General features: G+C 25.1%; 1 protein-coding gene across 6 annotated transcripts in view; it reads right to left on the bottom strand.

Moving 5' to 3' along the window:
• The window catches only part of LOC117177557 (triple functional domain protein), a 293,847-nt gene that overhangs the window by 40,548 nt on the left and 236,344 nt on the right, over nt 1–16,955 (bottom strand). For 5 of the 6 annotated variants that reach the window (XM_033368361.1, XM_033368360.1, XM_033368359.1 and 2 more), the window contains 3 exons: nt 15,085–15,273; nt 10,770–11,005; nt 1,148–1,400 (listed from right to left, as the gene is read on the bottom strand). In XM_033368361.1, coding sequence (XP_033224252.1) covers nt 1,148–1,400; nt 10,770–11,005; nt 15,085–15,273 — 678 coding nt within the window. Of the gene's footprint in view, nt 1–908; nt 1,049–1,147; nt 1,401–10,769; nt 11,006–15,084; nt 15,274–16,955 lie in introns of those variants that run through there. The other variant, XM_033368362.1, reaches the window with a different exon arrangement.

The following is a 16,955-nucleotide window of genomic DNA, read 5'->3' on the forward strand; positions in this document are numbered from 1 at the left end:
TTCATGAGAATAATAATTATTTTATTATTATTCTCTTATTATTCTCATGAATTTATCAAACTATATCGACCTGACAAATGAGGAGGTTCCATCTTGAAGAAACCAAAATTAAAAAGTGCTAGAGAGTTTAGGACGCTGATGTTACCAATGCAATTTATATGGGATTTTGAAGCTTCGAGAGTTTGCCATCCAAATTAGCATCTTTTTATTTCGTCTCTCTGAAATGGAACCTTATCATTTGGATAGTATCGGACCACTGACCGGGTTTCCTATTGAAAATGAGCCTTGATTTTTAAAGGCGCTAGCGCCCTTCAGAATATAAATATGTTTTTTAAACTGTTGAAAAGCTTGTCAAATTTTTTCATAAAAGGCACCCAGTGGGCACACAATGTGGCGACATCTTTACGATATCGTTGCGACAATTTTACGAAATTCTATGTCTGTGTCGTTACGGTGTCTTTACGATAACGTAAAGACGACTTGATGAAATCGGTAATGTTCTCAATCTGAAGGTTAGATTAGTTAGTATTACCTGTTGAGAACCCAAGACCCAATTCAACCCTCCCTGCTGGAGGTGGTCAACATGCTCCTTCTCATGCCTCGACTTGGCCCACATGCTCTTGCCAGTACCTGCTATTGTAGTATTCTTAAAAGTAGAAACAGTGGTAGTGGTAGCGATAGCATTGGAAGCAGAAGAATAGAGCAAGAGTGACAGTAATTCTAGTAACTGTAGAAGTATTGAAAAAATAGTGAGTACCAATAGTAGTAGCATTAAGAGAACCAGAACCTTTACCCAACGTGCTAGTCAAATTTATGCGTCCAGTCAATCAATCCTTCAAACGTTTCCTGATTATAGCACAGGCCAAGCAAATTGTAATCAATCAGAAACCGAAGAGAAGCTAGCTCACTACTCGACACGTCTTTTGCCCTTCATTCGTTCGTGCCGGTAATAGAGGTACGCGGGTTTATTGTCGCAACAACAGAAGGCAATGCAATAGAGAGCGGATAGCGACAGACATCAAGAGAAGGAAGCAGAAGAGTCCCTTTGCTGGAAAGAAGAATATCAGTCACAGATCGAGAATCCGAGTGATTGTTTGCTTGTGTGGGGGATGCGTGCCAGATTAGAGATGATGGATTTGACTCTCACCGGAACGGAACTGGAACGAACTGGCGAGCGAGCGCGTAGAGTGTTCCTGAATCCCTCCAGGAAGTTGAGTTTGCTCTTGGTAGGACTCGGCGTCCTGGGAGACTCCAAGCTCTCCAAGCCTCCAGTTCGTGAACGCTGGATGACTGGAGTATTTCGCTGAGAGTCCCTCTCCTTATTCGCTGATCCGGGAACCGTCAGGGTTGGCGGTATTGACGTGACCGCTCGAAGCGTTGGGTCAGATGTCGCACCACGACTGTACGCCAGCAAATTAAAAATGAATGCCAAACACAGTACCACAGGAGACAAATTCCCCATTTGTACCAACAGGTTACGATCGTTTCGGAAAATTATAGATTCGTTGAATCAATCAGAAGGAGGCGCAGATTTGACTCGGGCTTTGGAGGGTGAAAGTACATAAAAATCTATTGGTCATTTTTAAATCAAAGAATAGAAATTCCTTGTTATCGGCCGTGCCGACAGCCATGAACTAGGGTCCTGAAAAATGTTAGTTTTTTGTTTTGTCATTAAATTCGTACAAATTGTTCACGATCAATGAAATTAAAACATTCGAAGTTTTAAAGATAATTTTTTTTTTTAATTTGGAGTTATAAAAAATGAGCTGCAAATTAAAGCACTGAAAGTGAAGTTCTTTTTTAACTTTTAAAATTTTGTCATTCAACATTTTATTATTCAAAGGCTCAATAATTGATATGTATAAAATAAAAGCTTTTGACCCTTTTTATTCAAACAATTTTTAATTAATTTAATTAGTTTTAATTCAGAATCAGTGAAAAAAATCAAAGATATAATTTTCAATGCTATACATTGAAGAATGAATAAATAAATTTGTAAATCTTAAAGATAAACTTTTTTTTTCATTTAGAATCATAAAAACTGAATTGAAAATTTAGGCACTGAAAGTAGAATTCTTGAATTTTTTACTTTTAAAATTGAAGTTTAAAAATGTTATCATTCAAGATTTTATTAATCAAAGGCTCAATAATTGATATGTATAAAATAAAAGCTTTTGACCCTTTTTATTCAAACAATTTTTAATTAATTTAATTAGTTTTAATTCAGAATCAGTGAAAAAAATCAAAGATATAATTTTCAATGCTATAAAGTGAAGAATGAATAAATAAATTTGTAAATCTTGAAAATAAACTTTTTTTAAAATTAGAGTAATAAAAACCAAACTGCAAATTTAAGCACTAAAAGTGGAATTCTTGAATTTTTTACTTTTAAAATTGAAGTTTAAAAATGTTTTCCTTCAAAATTTTATTACTCAAAATCTCAATAATTAATATTTATAATAGCTTTTGAACCTTTTTAATCAAACAATTTTAAATTAATGTAATTAATTTAATTTTAGATTCAGTGAAAAAAAATTAACGATATAATTTGTAATGCTACAAAGCGAAGAATAAATAAATAAATTTTCATAATTATATCACTTTAAGCAATTTTAAGCTGGAAGCATTAAAAAATTTTCTAACTGAACACTTCGTAAATTAGAAGTTAAATTACTTTGATTTTAAGTAGTTTCAAATTAATGACTCATCAATTGTTATATTTTAATAAAAACTTGTTTTTTGTTTCGAAATATTTCGAAATATTCCCTTCAAATGATTTTTTTTTCATATTTATTTTTAATTTTCCCAGAAGTAACAAGAAAACATTCTCGTAATTTTAAAACCTTTCAAAATCCTTAAAAAGCTTTAAAAACTTATTTCAAAATTCTGCATTTTGTTAATAAAAATTTTTAATATTTTTAAATTATTTTTGAATTTTGTTTAACTTCTAAATATCGTTTGAAATAATCGAATTTAAAAAAACTTGCAAAATTAAAAATAATTGAGAATTATTTAAATGTTATTTAAATGTTCCCATGAATCTTAAAACTTTTTTGTAACCTTAAAAAATTCCAAAATCCTTAAAAAGCTTCAAAACTTTGTTCAAAAATGTACATTTTGTTTGAAATCTATTGAAATCTTTTTAAATTTAAAACTATTTTTGTATATTTTAAAAACATCAAAATATTTTAAAAAGTAATTCCAATTTTTCTTTAAGAAATACTTCAAAATTAAAAATAATTTAATATTTTCCCAGAAATCTCAAGAAATTTTTTTTATTATTTAAAAACCTTTCAAATCCTTAAAAGCTTCAAAATTTTGTTTCAAAATTTTCAAAAAAAAAAACAACAACATTTGTTTAACAATTTTTAACAAACTTTTCAATATTATATTTTATTAATTTTTTAACTTTTAAATATTTAGAATAATTAGAATTTTTTAATATTCCAGATTCTTTTTTGACAATTTTGGAAATCTTTTTAATTTTTAAAAATAGAAGATTATTTAAAATTTTCCAAGGAACCTTATCACTGTTTTGTAACCTACAAAATCCTTAAAATGCTTCATAATTTTGTTTAAAAAATTGTCAAAAAACTAAATTTTATTTTAAACCTGTTAACATTATTTTTATATACTTTAAAACCTTCCTAAATAACTTTAAAAATAATTACAATTTTTCTTTAAAAAAGACTGCAAAATTAAAAATAATAAAAAAATTTTCCAGGAATCTCAAGAAAACTCTTTTATTGCATTAAAAATTTTATAAATCCTCAAAAAACTTCAACAATTTTTTTTTAAATCTTTAAAGAAATAAATTTTGTTTGAAAATCTTAACAATCTTTTTAACTTTACAAGATTTTTTTTTAACTTCTAAATATCTCTTCACACAATTCCAATTTTGCTTAAAAACACCTGCAAAATAAATAAAATCTCTTAAATATTTAAAGAGCATCTAAATTTTTTGTCTGAAATCTGTAAAACTCTACATTTTCTTTTAAATTATTTGAAATAATTTCACATTTTAAATTAATTTTTAATCTTTTCAAAAACTCTAATTATAAATTTTTATTTATAGACAAAAATTCAACAATTTCAGTTACAAATTAAAAATGTTTTAAATAGGACAGTTAAAACTGTAAATAAATTGTTTACGAAGTAGTTAAACTTTGAACCAAGCAGTTGATTTTTATACCAAAATAAAATTTTTAACAAAACATATAACAGTTAATATTAAAAAAAAAATTAATTTCAAATGAATAACAGTTCAATTAAGCAAAAAAGACGAATTTTCAAAAAAATTGTTCAATCTTTAGTCAAAAGAGAATAATTTTCAAATTTTGTAATTTCAAATGTTGTAAAAATTAAAACTTTTACAACAAAGATGAATGATTAATCCCTAATTATATATTAATTGTTTAATTCTTTAAATAAAAAATGTAAGCCTAAACATTAAAAACTAAAATAAAAAATGTTTAAAGTAAAATATTTTAGAATTACGCATTATAAATTGAATGATATAATTGAAGAAGTTAAAAAATTATCTTAAAATTAACAAAAAATGAAAGGAGCTTATTTAAAAAATTTTTAATATTTTCTCAACAATGAAAAAATATAGAAATATGGGTTTAAATTGAATTATATCATCTGGTAAAAAGATTGGTGATATTAAGCGTTTAGATAGATTTTCTTCTAAAAATTTGTAAAGTTCCCTGTCAAAAAAATTAATTTACTGTTATTTTTCGGTTTGCCGGTCCAGCGGTTAAAAAAAATTATCTAATGGATTTTTATGTACTTTCAATCTGTAAAGCCCCAGTCGAATCAGCTTCTCGCAATTCAAAACCTCTCCTTCTCAAATAAAAAAAAATATTTAAAAAAAAGTAAAATTAAGATTAAATATAATCAGCATGCAGTGCAAGATCGCAACCTGTATGTACGGGATGTTACCTCGGTTAGTAGACAAAAACTAAAAAACTGTTTGACTAAACCCTGAATTTAGGGTCCCTGGAAATCATCGATAAACCGGATTTCATAAATCTTCAAGGCGAGTTTTCTTCAGAGAAAATTCCATTTTTTATGCAACGATCAAAAGAAAAAAAAAATGTTTTTCAATCTTTTTCAAAATTCCCTGATTTTTCATGTTCCTCGATCATTAATATTCAAATACCAGCATTTTAATATTGCAAAATTTTTAACATAGAATCTTTTATAAACGGACTAAAACAGTATTTCAGATAGAAATTATAAATTTTCAAATTTATAACATTTATTTTAAACAAAAAATGTTTGTTCCACTATTAAAGATGGATTTTTAACAAAATATTAAAATTTTCAAAAAAATAATTAATTTTTTAACATAATATTTGAACTTTCAACCTAAAAAGATAAATTGTCAACAAAAAAGTGTCATGGTTTATATTTTGATAAAAAAAAGATTAAATTTATATAAAAAAAAAAGAAGAATTTAAAACCAAGAAGATGAATTTTCAACAGATAAAGATTTTTCACTCAAGAAAGGAATAAAAGTTTATCTAAATTGATGAAACTTCAAGTAAAAAGACGTATTTTTTCTACAAAATCGAATTTTCAAATAAAAAATGTGTTTTCAGCAAAAATTTAATTTTTTACGAATCAAATGCATTTTTACCCAACAAAAATTAAATTTCAAACCAAGAAAATTATTTATTTTTTTACCAAAAAAAGGAGATTTTTCAACCAAAATAGAGCATTCTTAAAAAGATTGAAAAAGTTACATTTTCAGTTAAAAAATTAATTTTAAACCAAAGAAGGCTTTTCCATTACAGTTTCATTATCAGCCAAAGACATAGGCTTTCAATCAAAAAATAAATTTTTAATAAAATTCAACAAAATAGTTCAACTTTCAACCAAAGAGATGAATTTTCAAGTTAAAATATAAATAATAAAAAAAAATAAATAAAAAGGTTTTAAAGACGAATGTCTAACCAAATAGGATGACTTTTTAAAAATATTATTAAATTCTCTACCAAATATTTGCATTTTAATCCAAAAAGGTGGAATTTTTCTTAAAACAGATGAATTTGGAATACAAAAAAATATATTTAAAAGAAATTTAACAATTTTAATTTTCATCCACAAAAGATTCCGGCAGACTTTTTAAGATCAAATATGAATTTTTTAACAAAAAATAAGTTTCTACGAAAAAAAAACGACTTTCCAATTCACAAAGATGAATGTAATATTCGAATTCATGGAGTTTATACCTAAACAAATTTCAGAAATGATTAATTATGTTTTTCTGTATAACTAAAAAAATTTTGAAATGCATTCAGTTTTATATGAAAATATTCTTTTATTGATTACCGGACGGAATAAAAAAATATTGTAAATACAAATTTAACATTTTCAAATTGATTAATTCATTTTAAACAACAAATGTCCTTTCGACTATAAAAAACGGCTTTTTAAGAAAAGACTTGAATTTTCATCAAAATGATTGAATTTTTAATACAACAATTGAATTTTCAATCTGAAAAGATAAATTCCCATAAAAAATGGTCATAGTATATATTTCAATAAAAAGGATGAAATGTACATACAAAAAAAAAGAATTTTAAAACCAAAAAGATGAGTTTTCAACAAATAAAGATTTTTCACTCAAGAAAGAAATAATAGTTTATCTAAATTTCATTTTAAAAAAAGAAGAAATTTCTACAGGTAGGTGAATTTTGCAATAAAAACATAAATAAAAAAATGCGAATTCGCGGTTAAAAAAGATTTCAGATGACTGTTCACTATCAAAATATAAATTTTTTTTATCAAAGAATATGTTTCTACGGAAAAAATTGAATTTTGAATCTAAAAAGACAAATTTTGAACCGAAAAGGATGACTTTTCAACAACATTTTTGAATTCTCTATCAAATAGTTACATTTTTATACGAAAAAGATGAAATTTCTCTTTAAAAAATTGAAATTTTAAGTAAAAAACCAACAAATTTTCAAAAAATAGTTGAATTGTCATCCACAAATGATTCCAGTTGATTTTTCAAGATCAAAATATGAACTTTTCAACAAAAAATCAATTTAAAAATTTTTTTAAATCAATTTAAAAAAAAATTGAATTCTTTAAAAAAAAAAGTTACATTTTTTCCAAGAAAGATGAAATTTGTACTAAAACAAATAATTTTTTATAAAAATCAAAAATTATGTTCTGAAGCTTAACTTTCACCCAAAAATGATTTTAGTTTATTTTTCAATACAAAAATACAAAATTGAAAAAAAGTAAATTTTCTACGAAATAGTTAAATTATCAACAAAACATCACAATTGTTAACCAAAAATTATGACTTTTCAAAAAAATTGTTGAATTTTCAACTAAATAGTTGCATTTTTATCCAAGAAAGATAAAATTTCTTCTAAAGCAGGTGAATTTTAAAATCAAAGTAAGACTTGAAAAAAAGAGTTTAATTTTGAACCGAACAGTTGCACTTTTATTCAAGAAAGATGGAATTTCTTCTAAACCAGAAAATTAAGAAAAAACATTTTTTTTAAATAGTTAAATTTTCACCCAAATAAGATTCCAGTTTACATTCCAAAACCAAAATAAGAATTGTAAAAAAGATGTTTATTTTCTGCTAAATAATCGAATTTTTAAACAAAAAGTATGATTTTTGAACAAGTTTATTTCATCTAAAAAGTTACATTTTTGTCCAAAAAAAAAATGGAAATTCTACTGAAACAGGTGAATTTTTAAATCAAAAAGACAAATTTTCAAAAAAAGAGTTGAATTTTTTTCCAGGAAGATTTAAATTGACTTTTCAACACAAAAATACGAATTTTTCTTCAAACCTAACTTTCATCCAAACAAGATTTTAGTTCATTTATCAAAACCAAAACATAAACTTTGAACAAAAAGTAAATTTTCTACAAAATAGTTGAATTTTCAATTTAAAAAAAGTTGCACTTTTATCTATGAAAGATGCAATTTAACTAAAACAGATGAATTTTTAATCGAAAAAGACCTATTTTTAAGTTTAACTTTCATCGAAAAAAGATTTAAGTTCATTTAACAACAGTAAAAATCTAAAATTTTAACAAAAAGTAATTATTCTACGAAATAGTTAAATTTTCAATAAAACAGTAGAATTATCAATCAGAAACGATCAATTTTTAACAAAATAGTTTAGATTACAACCAAAAATTCGCAGTTTTATCCAAAAGAGGTGACATTTTTTTTAAACAGATGAATTTTTAATTTAAAAAAAAAAATGTTTTTAATAGTTGAACTTCCATTCAGAAAATATTTTAGTTCCTTGTTCAACAACACAATATTAAATTTAAACAAAAAGTAAATCTTTTACGAAATAGTTAACTTTTCAACAAAACAGAAAAATTGTTAACCAAAGTTATGACTTCAAGCAAACTTTTAAAATTGTAACCAAATAGTAGCATTTTTATCCAAAAAAGATGTAATTTCCGATAAAGAAAATGATTTTTTTTTAATCAAAAGACAAAATTTCAAAAAAAAAGTTGAATGAAATAGTTAAATTATCATCCAAAGAAGATTCCAGTTTCCTTTCCAAACCCAAATAAGAATTGCAAAAAAATATGTTAATTTTCTGCCAAATAGTCGAATTTTTAACTAAAAAGTATGATTTTTTAACAAGCTACTTAAATTTTCAAACAAACAGTTGCAATTTTCTTCAAGAAAAACGAAAAATCTACTAAGAAAGGTAAATTTTTAAATAAAAAATGCAAATTTTTGTTCAATTTTTAACCAAATAGTTGCATTTTTATGCAAGAAAGATGTAATTTCTGCTAAAGCAGGTAGAATTTTAAAATCAAAAAGACAAAATTTAAAAAAAAGTTGAATGAAATAGTTCAATTATCATCCAAAGAATATTCCAGCTAATTTCCAAAACTAAAATTAGAATTGTAAAATATAAGTTAATTTCCTGCTAAATCGTCGAATTTTTAACCAAAAAGTATGACTTTTTAACAAGATAGTTCAATTTTCAACCAAACAGTTGCATTTTGTCCAAGAAAAATGAAAATTCTACTAAAACAGGTGAATTTTTAAATAAAAAATACACATTTTCAAAAAAAAAGTCGAATTTTTCTTCAGAAGGATTTAAATTGACTTTTCAAAATAAAAAAAGGAATTTAAAACAAAAAGTAAATATTCTAAGAAATATTTGAATTTTCAACAAAAGATTTGCATTTTTATCCAAGAAATATGCAATATTTCTACTAAAAAAGTCGACATTTTAAATAAAAAAGACAAATTTTCCGAAAAAAAAGTTGTTCCAAAAAAGATTTCACTTAACTAATTAGCAACAAAATATTGATTTTAAATAAAAGGAGTGGAATTTTGAATCTAAAAACACGAATTTTAAATAAAACTGTTGAATTTGTGACCAAAAAAGATGTCTTCTCAAGAAAAATGTTTAATTTTCAACCAAATAATAAAATTTATAACTATAAAGATTATAATTTCAGAAATTTGAATGAGTATAAAATCAAATTTAAAATCCTATTTAACGCTCAACAAACAAATTAATGTGCAAAACTACAGAAAATAAAACCAAGATTCCAACGACCAAATTGATGATTGCCAAAACGTTGGTGATTATTTTTTACAAATCTTTTTTTTTCCTTATGATTTGATAATCACAAAAATAAATAAGAATAAAAAAACAAAAAATAGATATTCCCTCTTTTTTTATTTTTGTCCAAAAAAAGGAATTTTTTCTTTTTTAGGAAAGAATTGTTAGCTTTTTTTTAAATTTCAATAGGAACATTTTATAATGGTTGTCCAAATTTGCTTGAACAACAACCACAACTCTTTTATCTACTTCATGTTCATATAAATACTATTTTTCTTTCGATTTACATTAGAAATAGAATTTTCTCCAAATTCCCGATGGTTTTCAGGGCCTTAAACCTTCAAACAGAGTTTTGAAAAATCAAATTTTTCGGTTTCTCAGGTTAGTATTTCCATGGAAGCAACACGACTGAATCTACCAAGATTCATTGCATCAGGTACTGTGTTTAAAAAATAAAAAAAGAAGCATTTATTCTAGAATTAGTGCTGGGAAGGTCAAGTGATTGGTGCTTGGATCAGGATTTACGATGCATAATTATCATTGGTCAATTTACGATTTATTCTAAACAAAGTGTTAGTTTACGAGTCCATTATAGTTTTGTTTCTTCCAAGAGTAATATGTATTTATGTACATACACTGCCGACATACCGTTTCAGTGTCGCGTTTATAAACGTTATTAAAATTATTATAAATATATCGTACATTTTTGTTTTATCGTCACTAGGCGCGTCCTCAACGTGCTTCCATTTATATATATTTATATCATATATATATATATATATAATATTTATATGTCAATTACAAGTCTATATGAATACATACACGTATGTATATATGCACATTGGAACGGATTACCACGCGTTTTTAGAGGCTCTGGGAGCTAGAGAGAATTTATTTTGTAAAGAGAATCAACGACGAAGAATGAATTCGGAAAAAAGCCAAGAGCAATGGATTTTTTTTTGTTCATTTTTTTTGTTTTGATTTGTTTGTTCTTCCTGTTGTTTTTGTTTTTCTAGAGAGGAAGGACTCTGGGTTAACGATTCAGAAGCGACTAGCGTCGTCTAGCTTGCTGCGTTCGTATCTTTATATAAAATATACAAAAATATGTCAGAACGACTATTCACAGATCGAGTGTTAAGAGACTAGAGTCAGTGAGTTGAGTATAAGGAAGGGTAGAGAGGCTTACAGTGGATCTTTGGTTGTTAGTTCTTTCTGGTAGGCTATGGGCGACTGAATCGCCTTGAGAAAATCACGCTGGGTCTGGAGAATCGCAGTGATTGTGTCCACCCATTCTTGTTTGCGCGGTCCACTCTCGTCGGCAGCAATGCACACGAATCCGAGACCTGGTTTCCGAGGATCGGTCGACCGAATCACAAACTTGTCCGGATCCTCCGAAGTGTCTTCGAGGCTCAGTTTATTTACCTAGAAAACACAAAAAAAAAATGAAGAAATAGAGGGATCGGCGCGCAAAAGGAGCTCAAAAAATCTGACCGCCGCGAGGGCGCGCACTATTCGCGCTGCGCGCTTCGCTCCCAAACCTGAGCGCGCCTAAGACGCGCAACTGGTGGTTCTTGCGCTGTGCGCTCGATAATATCATTTGGTGATTGTGAATTCTCTTTCGTTAAAGCTCCTTCGATTTTAACGAACACATTTTCATGACGCATCTCATGCTTCACACTTAATTTCGTCGAAAATACGAACTTTTCTATAATATCTTAAACACTATTATATAAAATTAGGGTGACAGTTTTAATCAAAGAAAATAATCCTGCTTTTTTGCCCGATTCGCAAACATTTTTCCCGGTAGGTAAAATTTAAAAAATCTAACTCTATTCTAAACATTGTTACATTTAAAGTAATACAAAATAAATTAAAGCATTTAAAGCAGAAATCTTGAATTTTTAACTTTTAAACATGAAGTTTAAAAGTTTTTTAATTCAACAATTTTGTATTCTAATGCTCAATAATTTACAAGTATAAAGTGGAAGGTGCTAACACTTTTCAATTGAACAGTTTTAAATTAAATGCAGATAAATCTGCAAAATTCGGAATTTCGAACATTCATGAATTATAGTTCAAAAATTTAGATTAAGTTTCAAAAATATAAATCCAAGTTAATCAATGAACAAATAGGTGTTAAACAAATGTCAAATAAGACAAAAAAAGTTGTAATTTGTTGTAAACCGAGAAATGCCCAGAAGATTTTTTCTTTGATTAAAACGGCCACTGAGAACTAATTTTCAATAAAAAAATAAAATAAAAACTATTTTTTTACAAAATCATTTAACTGTTTACAACATAATTAAATCCGTGATCAAATTGTTTATTTTTTCAAACAAAAAAGAAGAATAGTCTGCATTTTTGAACCATAAAAGTTCAATTTTTAACCAAAAAATTAAGCAGATGTGAATTTCTACTGAGAAAAATTAATTTTCAAAAAAAAAACAACAAAGATAAAAACAAATTTTCTACAATAAAGTTGAATTTTATACCAATTTAAAAAATTTTAAACAACATAGTTTAATCCTCAACCAAAATAGATGAATCTTCAACTAAGAGGTTGCATTTTTAACCAAAAAGAGATAAAATTTCTACCAAAAAGTGAATATTCTACCAAGAAAAAATTTTCAGTCAAGAATGAAAAATAATGTTATGCAAATTGTTGAATTTTCAATAAAAAAGATTAACGTTTATCAAAAAATGTTACAGTTGATATTTCCACAAGAAAATTTTAATTAAAAATAAAAAAAAGTTATATTTGACCAAAAAATATATATTTTCAACATGACTAGATTTTGACGACAAAAAAAATTGATTTTCTATTTAAAAAAAAAAACGAATTTTCAACAAAAAAACCTAATTTTTTAACCAAAATGTTGAATTTTTAACCAAAAAATTTGAATATTTAACCAAAAATGGAATAGATAAATTTTCATTGAGAATGAATTTTCAATAAAAAGAAAAATGAATTTTATACAAAACAGTTTAATTTTATCCCAGTTTGTTGAATTTTCAAGCCAAAAAGCCTAATTCTCTATACAACGTTTTAATTTTAAAAACGAAAATATCAAATAAAAAAAAAGTTAATTTACAATTGATCAGTTGACTTTTTTAACCAAATATTTGAATTTGCAGTTTTAAAACACTTTTTTACAACAAAAAGAAGTTTTAATTTCATTTTTTATCAAGAAAAAAACGAATTTTCAACTAAAATCATGAATCTTCAACGAAAAAAAAAGAGATGACAATAAATTCGTTCAACTTTGAACCAAGGAGTGGAATTTTTAATGAATCATTTTTTTTGGTCAAAATTCTACGTTTTTGTTACAAATTCTACTATTTAGTTAAAGATGTAACTATTTTATTGAAAATTAAAGTATTTTGTTAGAAAGTAATCGTTTTTGGACGAAAAATTATATTGTTTGGCACAAAATTCATTTTTTTAAATTGAAAATTCATATTTTTTGGTTGAACATTCATCTTTTTGATTGAAAATTAATTCTTTTTATTTGAAAAGTCTATTATTGTATTTTTGTTTAATAAATAATATCTTTTACCTAAAAAAAACATACTTTTTGTGAAAATTCAACGATATTTTTGAAAAAGTTATCGGTTGTGGTCAAAAATTGATAATTTTCTAGAAAATTCATTTTTTTGTTGAAAATTTATCTTTTGGTAGAAATTTTTTTTTAATTTTTGAAAATGCACCTTTTATATTTGAAAATTAATAATTTGTATCGAAAATTCTACTATTATATTTTTGATATTTAGTTCAAAATTCTACAAATTGTTCGAACATTTATTTATTTTATTGAAACTTGAACTAGTTTCTTAAAAAGTCACCTTTCTTTTGTTTAAAATTAACTCTTGGTTCAAAAAATCGAAAAAAATGAAATTTAAAAAAATTCGTTCAACTTTCAACCAAGGAGTGGAATTTTGAATTAATATTTTTTTTTGTTCAAAAATCCACTTTCTGTTTACAAATTCTACTATTTAGTTAAAGATTCAATTATTTTATTGAAAATTAAAGTCTTTTGTATAAAAAGTAATCGTTTTTGTACGAAGAATTATATTGTTTGGCAGAAAATTCATTTTTTTAAAATGAAAATTCATATTTTTTGGTTGACCATTCATATTTTTTGATTGAAAATTAATTTTTTTATTTGAAAAGTCTATTATTGTATTTTTGTTGAATAAATAATCTCTTTTACTTAAAAAAACATATTTTTTGTGAAAATTCAACGATTTTTTTGAAAAAGTCATTGATTTTGGTCAAAAATTGATACTTTTCTAGAAAATTAATTTTTTTTTTGTTGAAAATTTATCTTTTGGTAGAAAAAGATTTTTTTTTAATTATTGAAAATGCACCTTTTATATTTCAAAGTTAATAATTTGTATTGAAAAGTTTTTAGTGTTTAGTTCAAAATTCTATAAATTGTTTGAACGTTTATTTATTTTATTGAAAATTGAACTAGGTTCTTAAAAAGTCACCTTTTTTTGTTTAAAATTAACCTCTTGGTCCAAAAAATCTATTTCGATTGAAATTTAGTTCTTTTTATCAAAAACAAAACAAAAAAAAAGTATTATATTTCTTTATCAGGATTAATCTGAATTCAACTATTTTTTTAAAAAGTCATATTTTTTGGTCGAAAATTGACACTTTTTCGATTAAAAATTCTCTTTTATTTTAAAAATCGTCTTTTTGGCTGACAAATTTCAACTATTTGTAACAAAAATCACCTTTTGGCTAAAAATTGAACTGTTTTGCTAAAACCTCATCTTCTTTGGTTCAAAATTGATCCTTTTTTATTGAAAGCTAATTATTTTTATTTGAAAAAAATTATATTTTTATTTTATAATTAATCTAAATTCAAATATTTACTTAAAAAGTAATCTTTTTTTTACATTCTTATCATTTATGATTGAGAAAGTATTAGAATTGTCAGAAATTTGACATCACAGTTTTTCAACGGACCTCCACGTTTCGAGACCCCCTGAATCTGAAAATTTGTTATGAAAGTCATATTTTTAGTTGAAAATTAGTCTTCCTTGCTTCAAAATTAAACTGGCTTGTAAAATCTTCATCTTTTTAAATTAAAAATTTAAGATTATGATTGAAAATGTAACTTCTAAGTTGAACACCTCAACAAAAAGTGCCTTGAATTATCTTTATTTAATCTGTAATAAACAAAATATAAATTATATCTTGACGAATTAAAAAATTTTCAACAGCACGATTTTTTCTAAACGAGATGTTTCTTTCATAATAGGCTAAAAGATTTAAATTACTCTTCGCATTTCGATAAAATTACTGTTTTAAAAGAAAAAAAAAGAATAATTAAAATCTAAGATTTTCGTGAAAAAATCGAGATTTCCCGCTTTTCAAGGTTTAAAAAAAATGCAAGGAGAGTTTCAGGTTTTCAAGTTCACTAGATACCCTATATTTACATTTCGTATTTAAAAAGAGAAAGGAGGAGGTAAAATTGGTGAAAATAGTGTACCTGGATGTGAGCTTTGTGTATATAGGCAGGACTAGTAAACTGCGTTTTTTTCCCGACAGCCTCACTAAAAATTATGTTCTGCTCGAAAAGAAAGACTTGCCACTCGCGTCCGCGAGAAGGCATGGCTGAGAGCTCGGCAACCATTAGCGGACCGTGGAGCAACAGTTTACCCTGAGCTGTAATTTTACCCTAAAAATGAGAAAAGGCATACATTTTTTGTAGGCGAATAAAAAAAACTAATCAACTTCAGGCCTCGCACTCACTTTCAAGATAAAAAATAGTGCAAATAGTGTCGAAAATAAGAAAAAATATTGTAAATAGTGTCGAAAATTTGAAAAATAGTCTAAATAGTGTCAAAAATTTGAAGAAATAATCTCTAGTCCACAAATTATTTGTTAAAATTCGTATTTATTTTTACTTTTTTTTTTCTTCAGATTAATTCGAATTGAATTAATAGAACCCAATAAGAAAATCGAACATTTTTTGGTTGACAGTTTGGTTATTTCAGTTAAAAATATTATTATTTGGTTACAAATTTTTGCAGAGTATAATAAGATTTTTTTTGCGGTACAAATTTAGTGGTTGGATTCTTTTTTTTTAACATGAATTTGCATCAATTTGATTATTGGACGTTAAATAGGATTTTTAATTTGGATTTTAATCTAATTTAAATTTTTTTAATTTAACGAATTTTATTATTTCGCTGTTAGAAACTGATTTTTTCAAATTAAACATTAGTATTTTTGGCTAAAAAAATCAGCAACCTGAACGAAATTAATTTTCTTTCTTGACAACATTTTTCTTTTTTTGAAAAATCAAGTATTTTGTTGAACATTCATCTTTTTCATTTGGAAATTCATATCTTCCTGAAAAAATTTGACCTATTTCGGGTAAAAATGAAACTGTTTGAACCAAAATTAATTTATTTCAGTTAAAAATAAAAGTTTTTTGTTGAAAACTCCTCTGTTTTTATACAAAATCAATTATTTCGTAAAAAATGATTTATTTTTTATTAAAATATTTCTTCATGGAATTTCAAATATTACATTTTTCGTTGAAAATTCATCTTTTTCGGGTGAAAATTCAACTCCAAGGTTGAAAGTTAAACTACTTTATTGAAAGATAATTTTTTTGTTTGAAATAGTGTCAAAAATTTGTAGAAATAATATTAAAATAGTGTCCTAAAATTTTTCATGTATTAAACATATCTCTAGTCCACAAATTTTTTGTTAAAATTCGTATTTTTTTGTAGATTTTTTTTTTCTTCAGATTAATTCGAATTGAATTATTAGAACCCAACAAGAAAATCGAACATTTTTTCGTTGAAAGTTCATTCTTTTTGGTTAAAAAATCTACTATTAAATTCTTGATTCAAAAATAATTTGTTTGAGTTAAAAATATTATTATTTGGTTGTAAATTTTATTATTTCGTTGTACAGAATTGAATTTTTTAAAATAAAAAATTCGTCTTTTTGGCTAAAATATACACAACCTGAAAGAAATTCATTTTATTTCTTGAAAATTTTTTTTTTTGCAAAATCAAGTATTTTGTTGAACATTCATCTTTTTCGTTTGGAGATTCATATATATTCCTGAAAAAAATGGACCTATTTCGGTTAAAATTGAAACTGTTTGAACCAAAATTAATTTATTTCAGTTAAAAATAAAAGTTTTTTGTTGAAAACTCGTATGCTTTGCTACAAATTCAATTATTTGGTTAAAAATGTATTTGCTTTTTATTTTAAACTTGTTTTTTATTTTGAATTTGTTTTTAATTTTTAATTCTTTGAAATTTCAAATATTACATTTTTCGTTGAAAATTCATCTTTTTAGGGTGAAAATTCCACTTCATGGATGAAAGTTTAAATAAT

This window comes from Belonocnema kinseyi, chromosome 7 (genome assembly GCF_010883055.1).
Source record: "Belonocnema kinseyi isolate 2016_QV_RU_SX_M_011 chromosome 7, B_treatae_v1, whole genome shotgun sequence".
In the NCBI taxonomy this organism is placed as follows: domain Eukaryota; kingdom Metazoa; phylum Arthropoda; class Insecta; order Hymenoptera; family Cynipidae; genus Belonocnema; species Belonocnema kinseyi.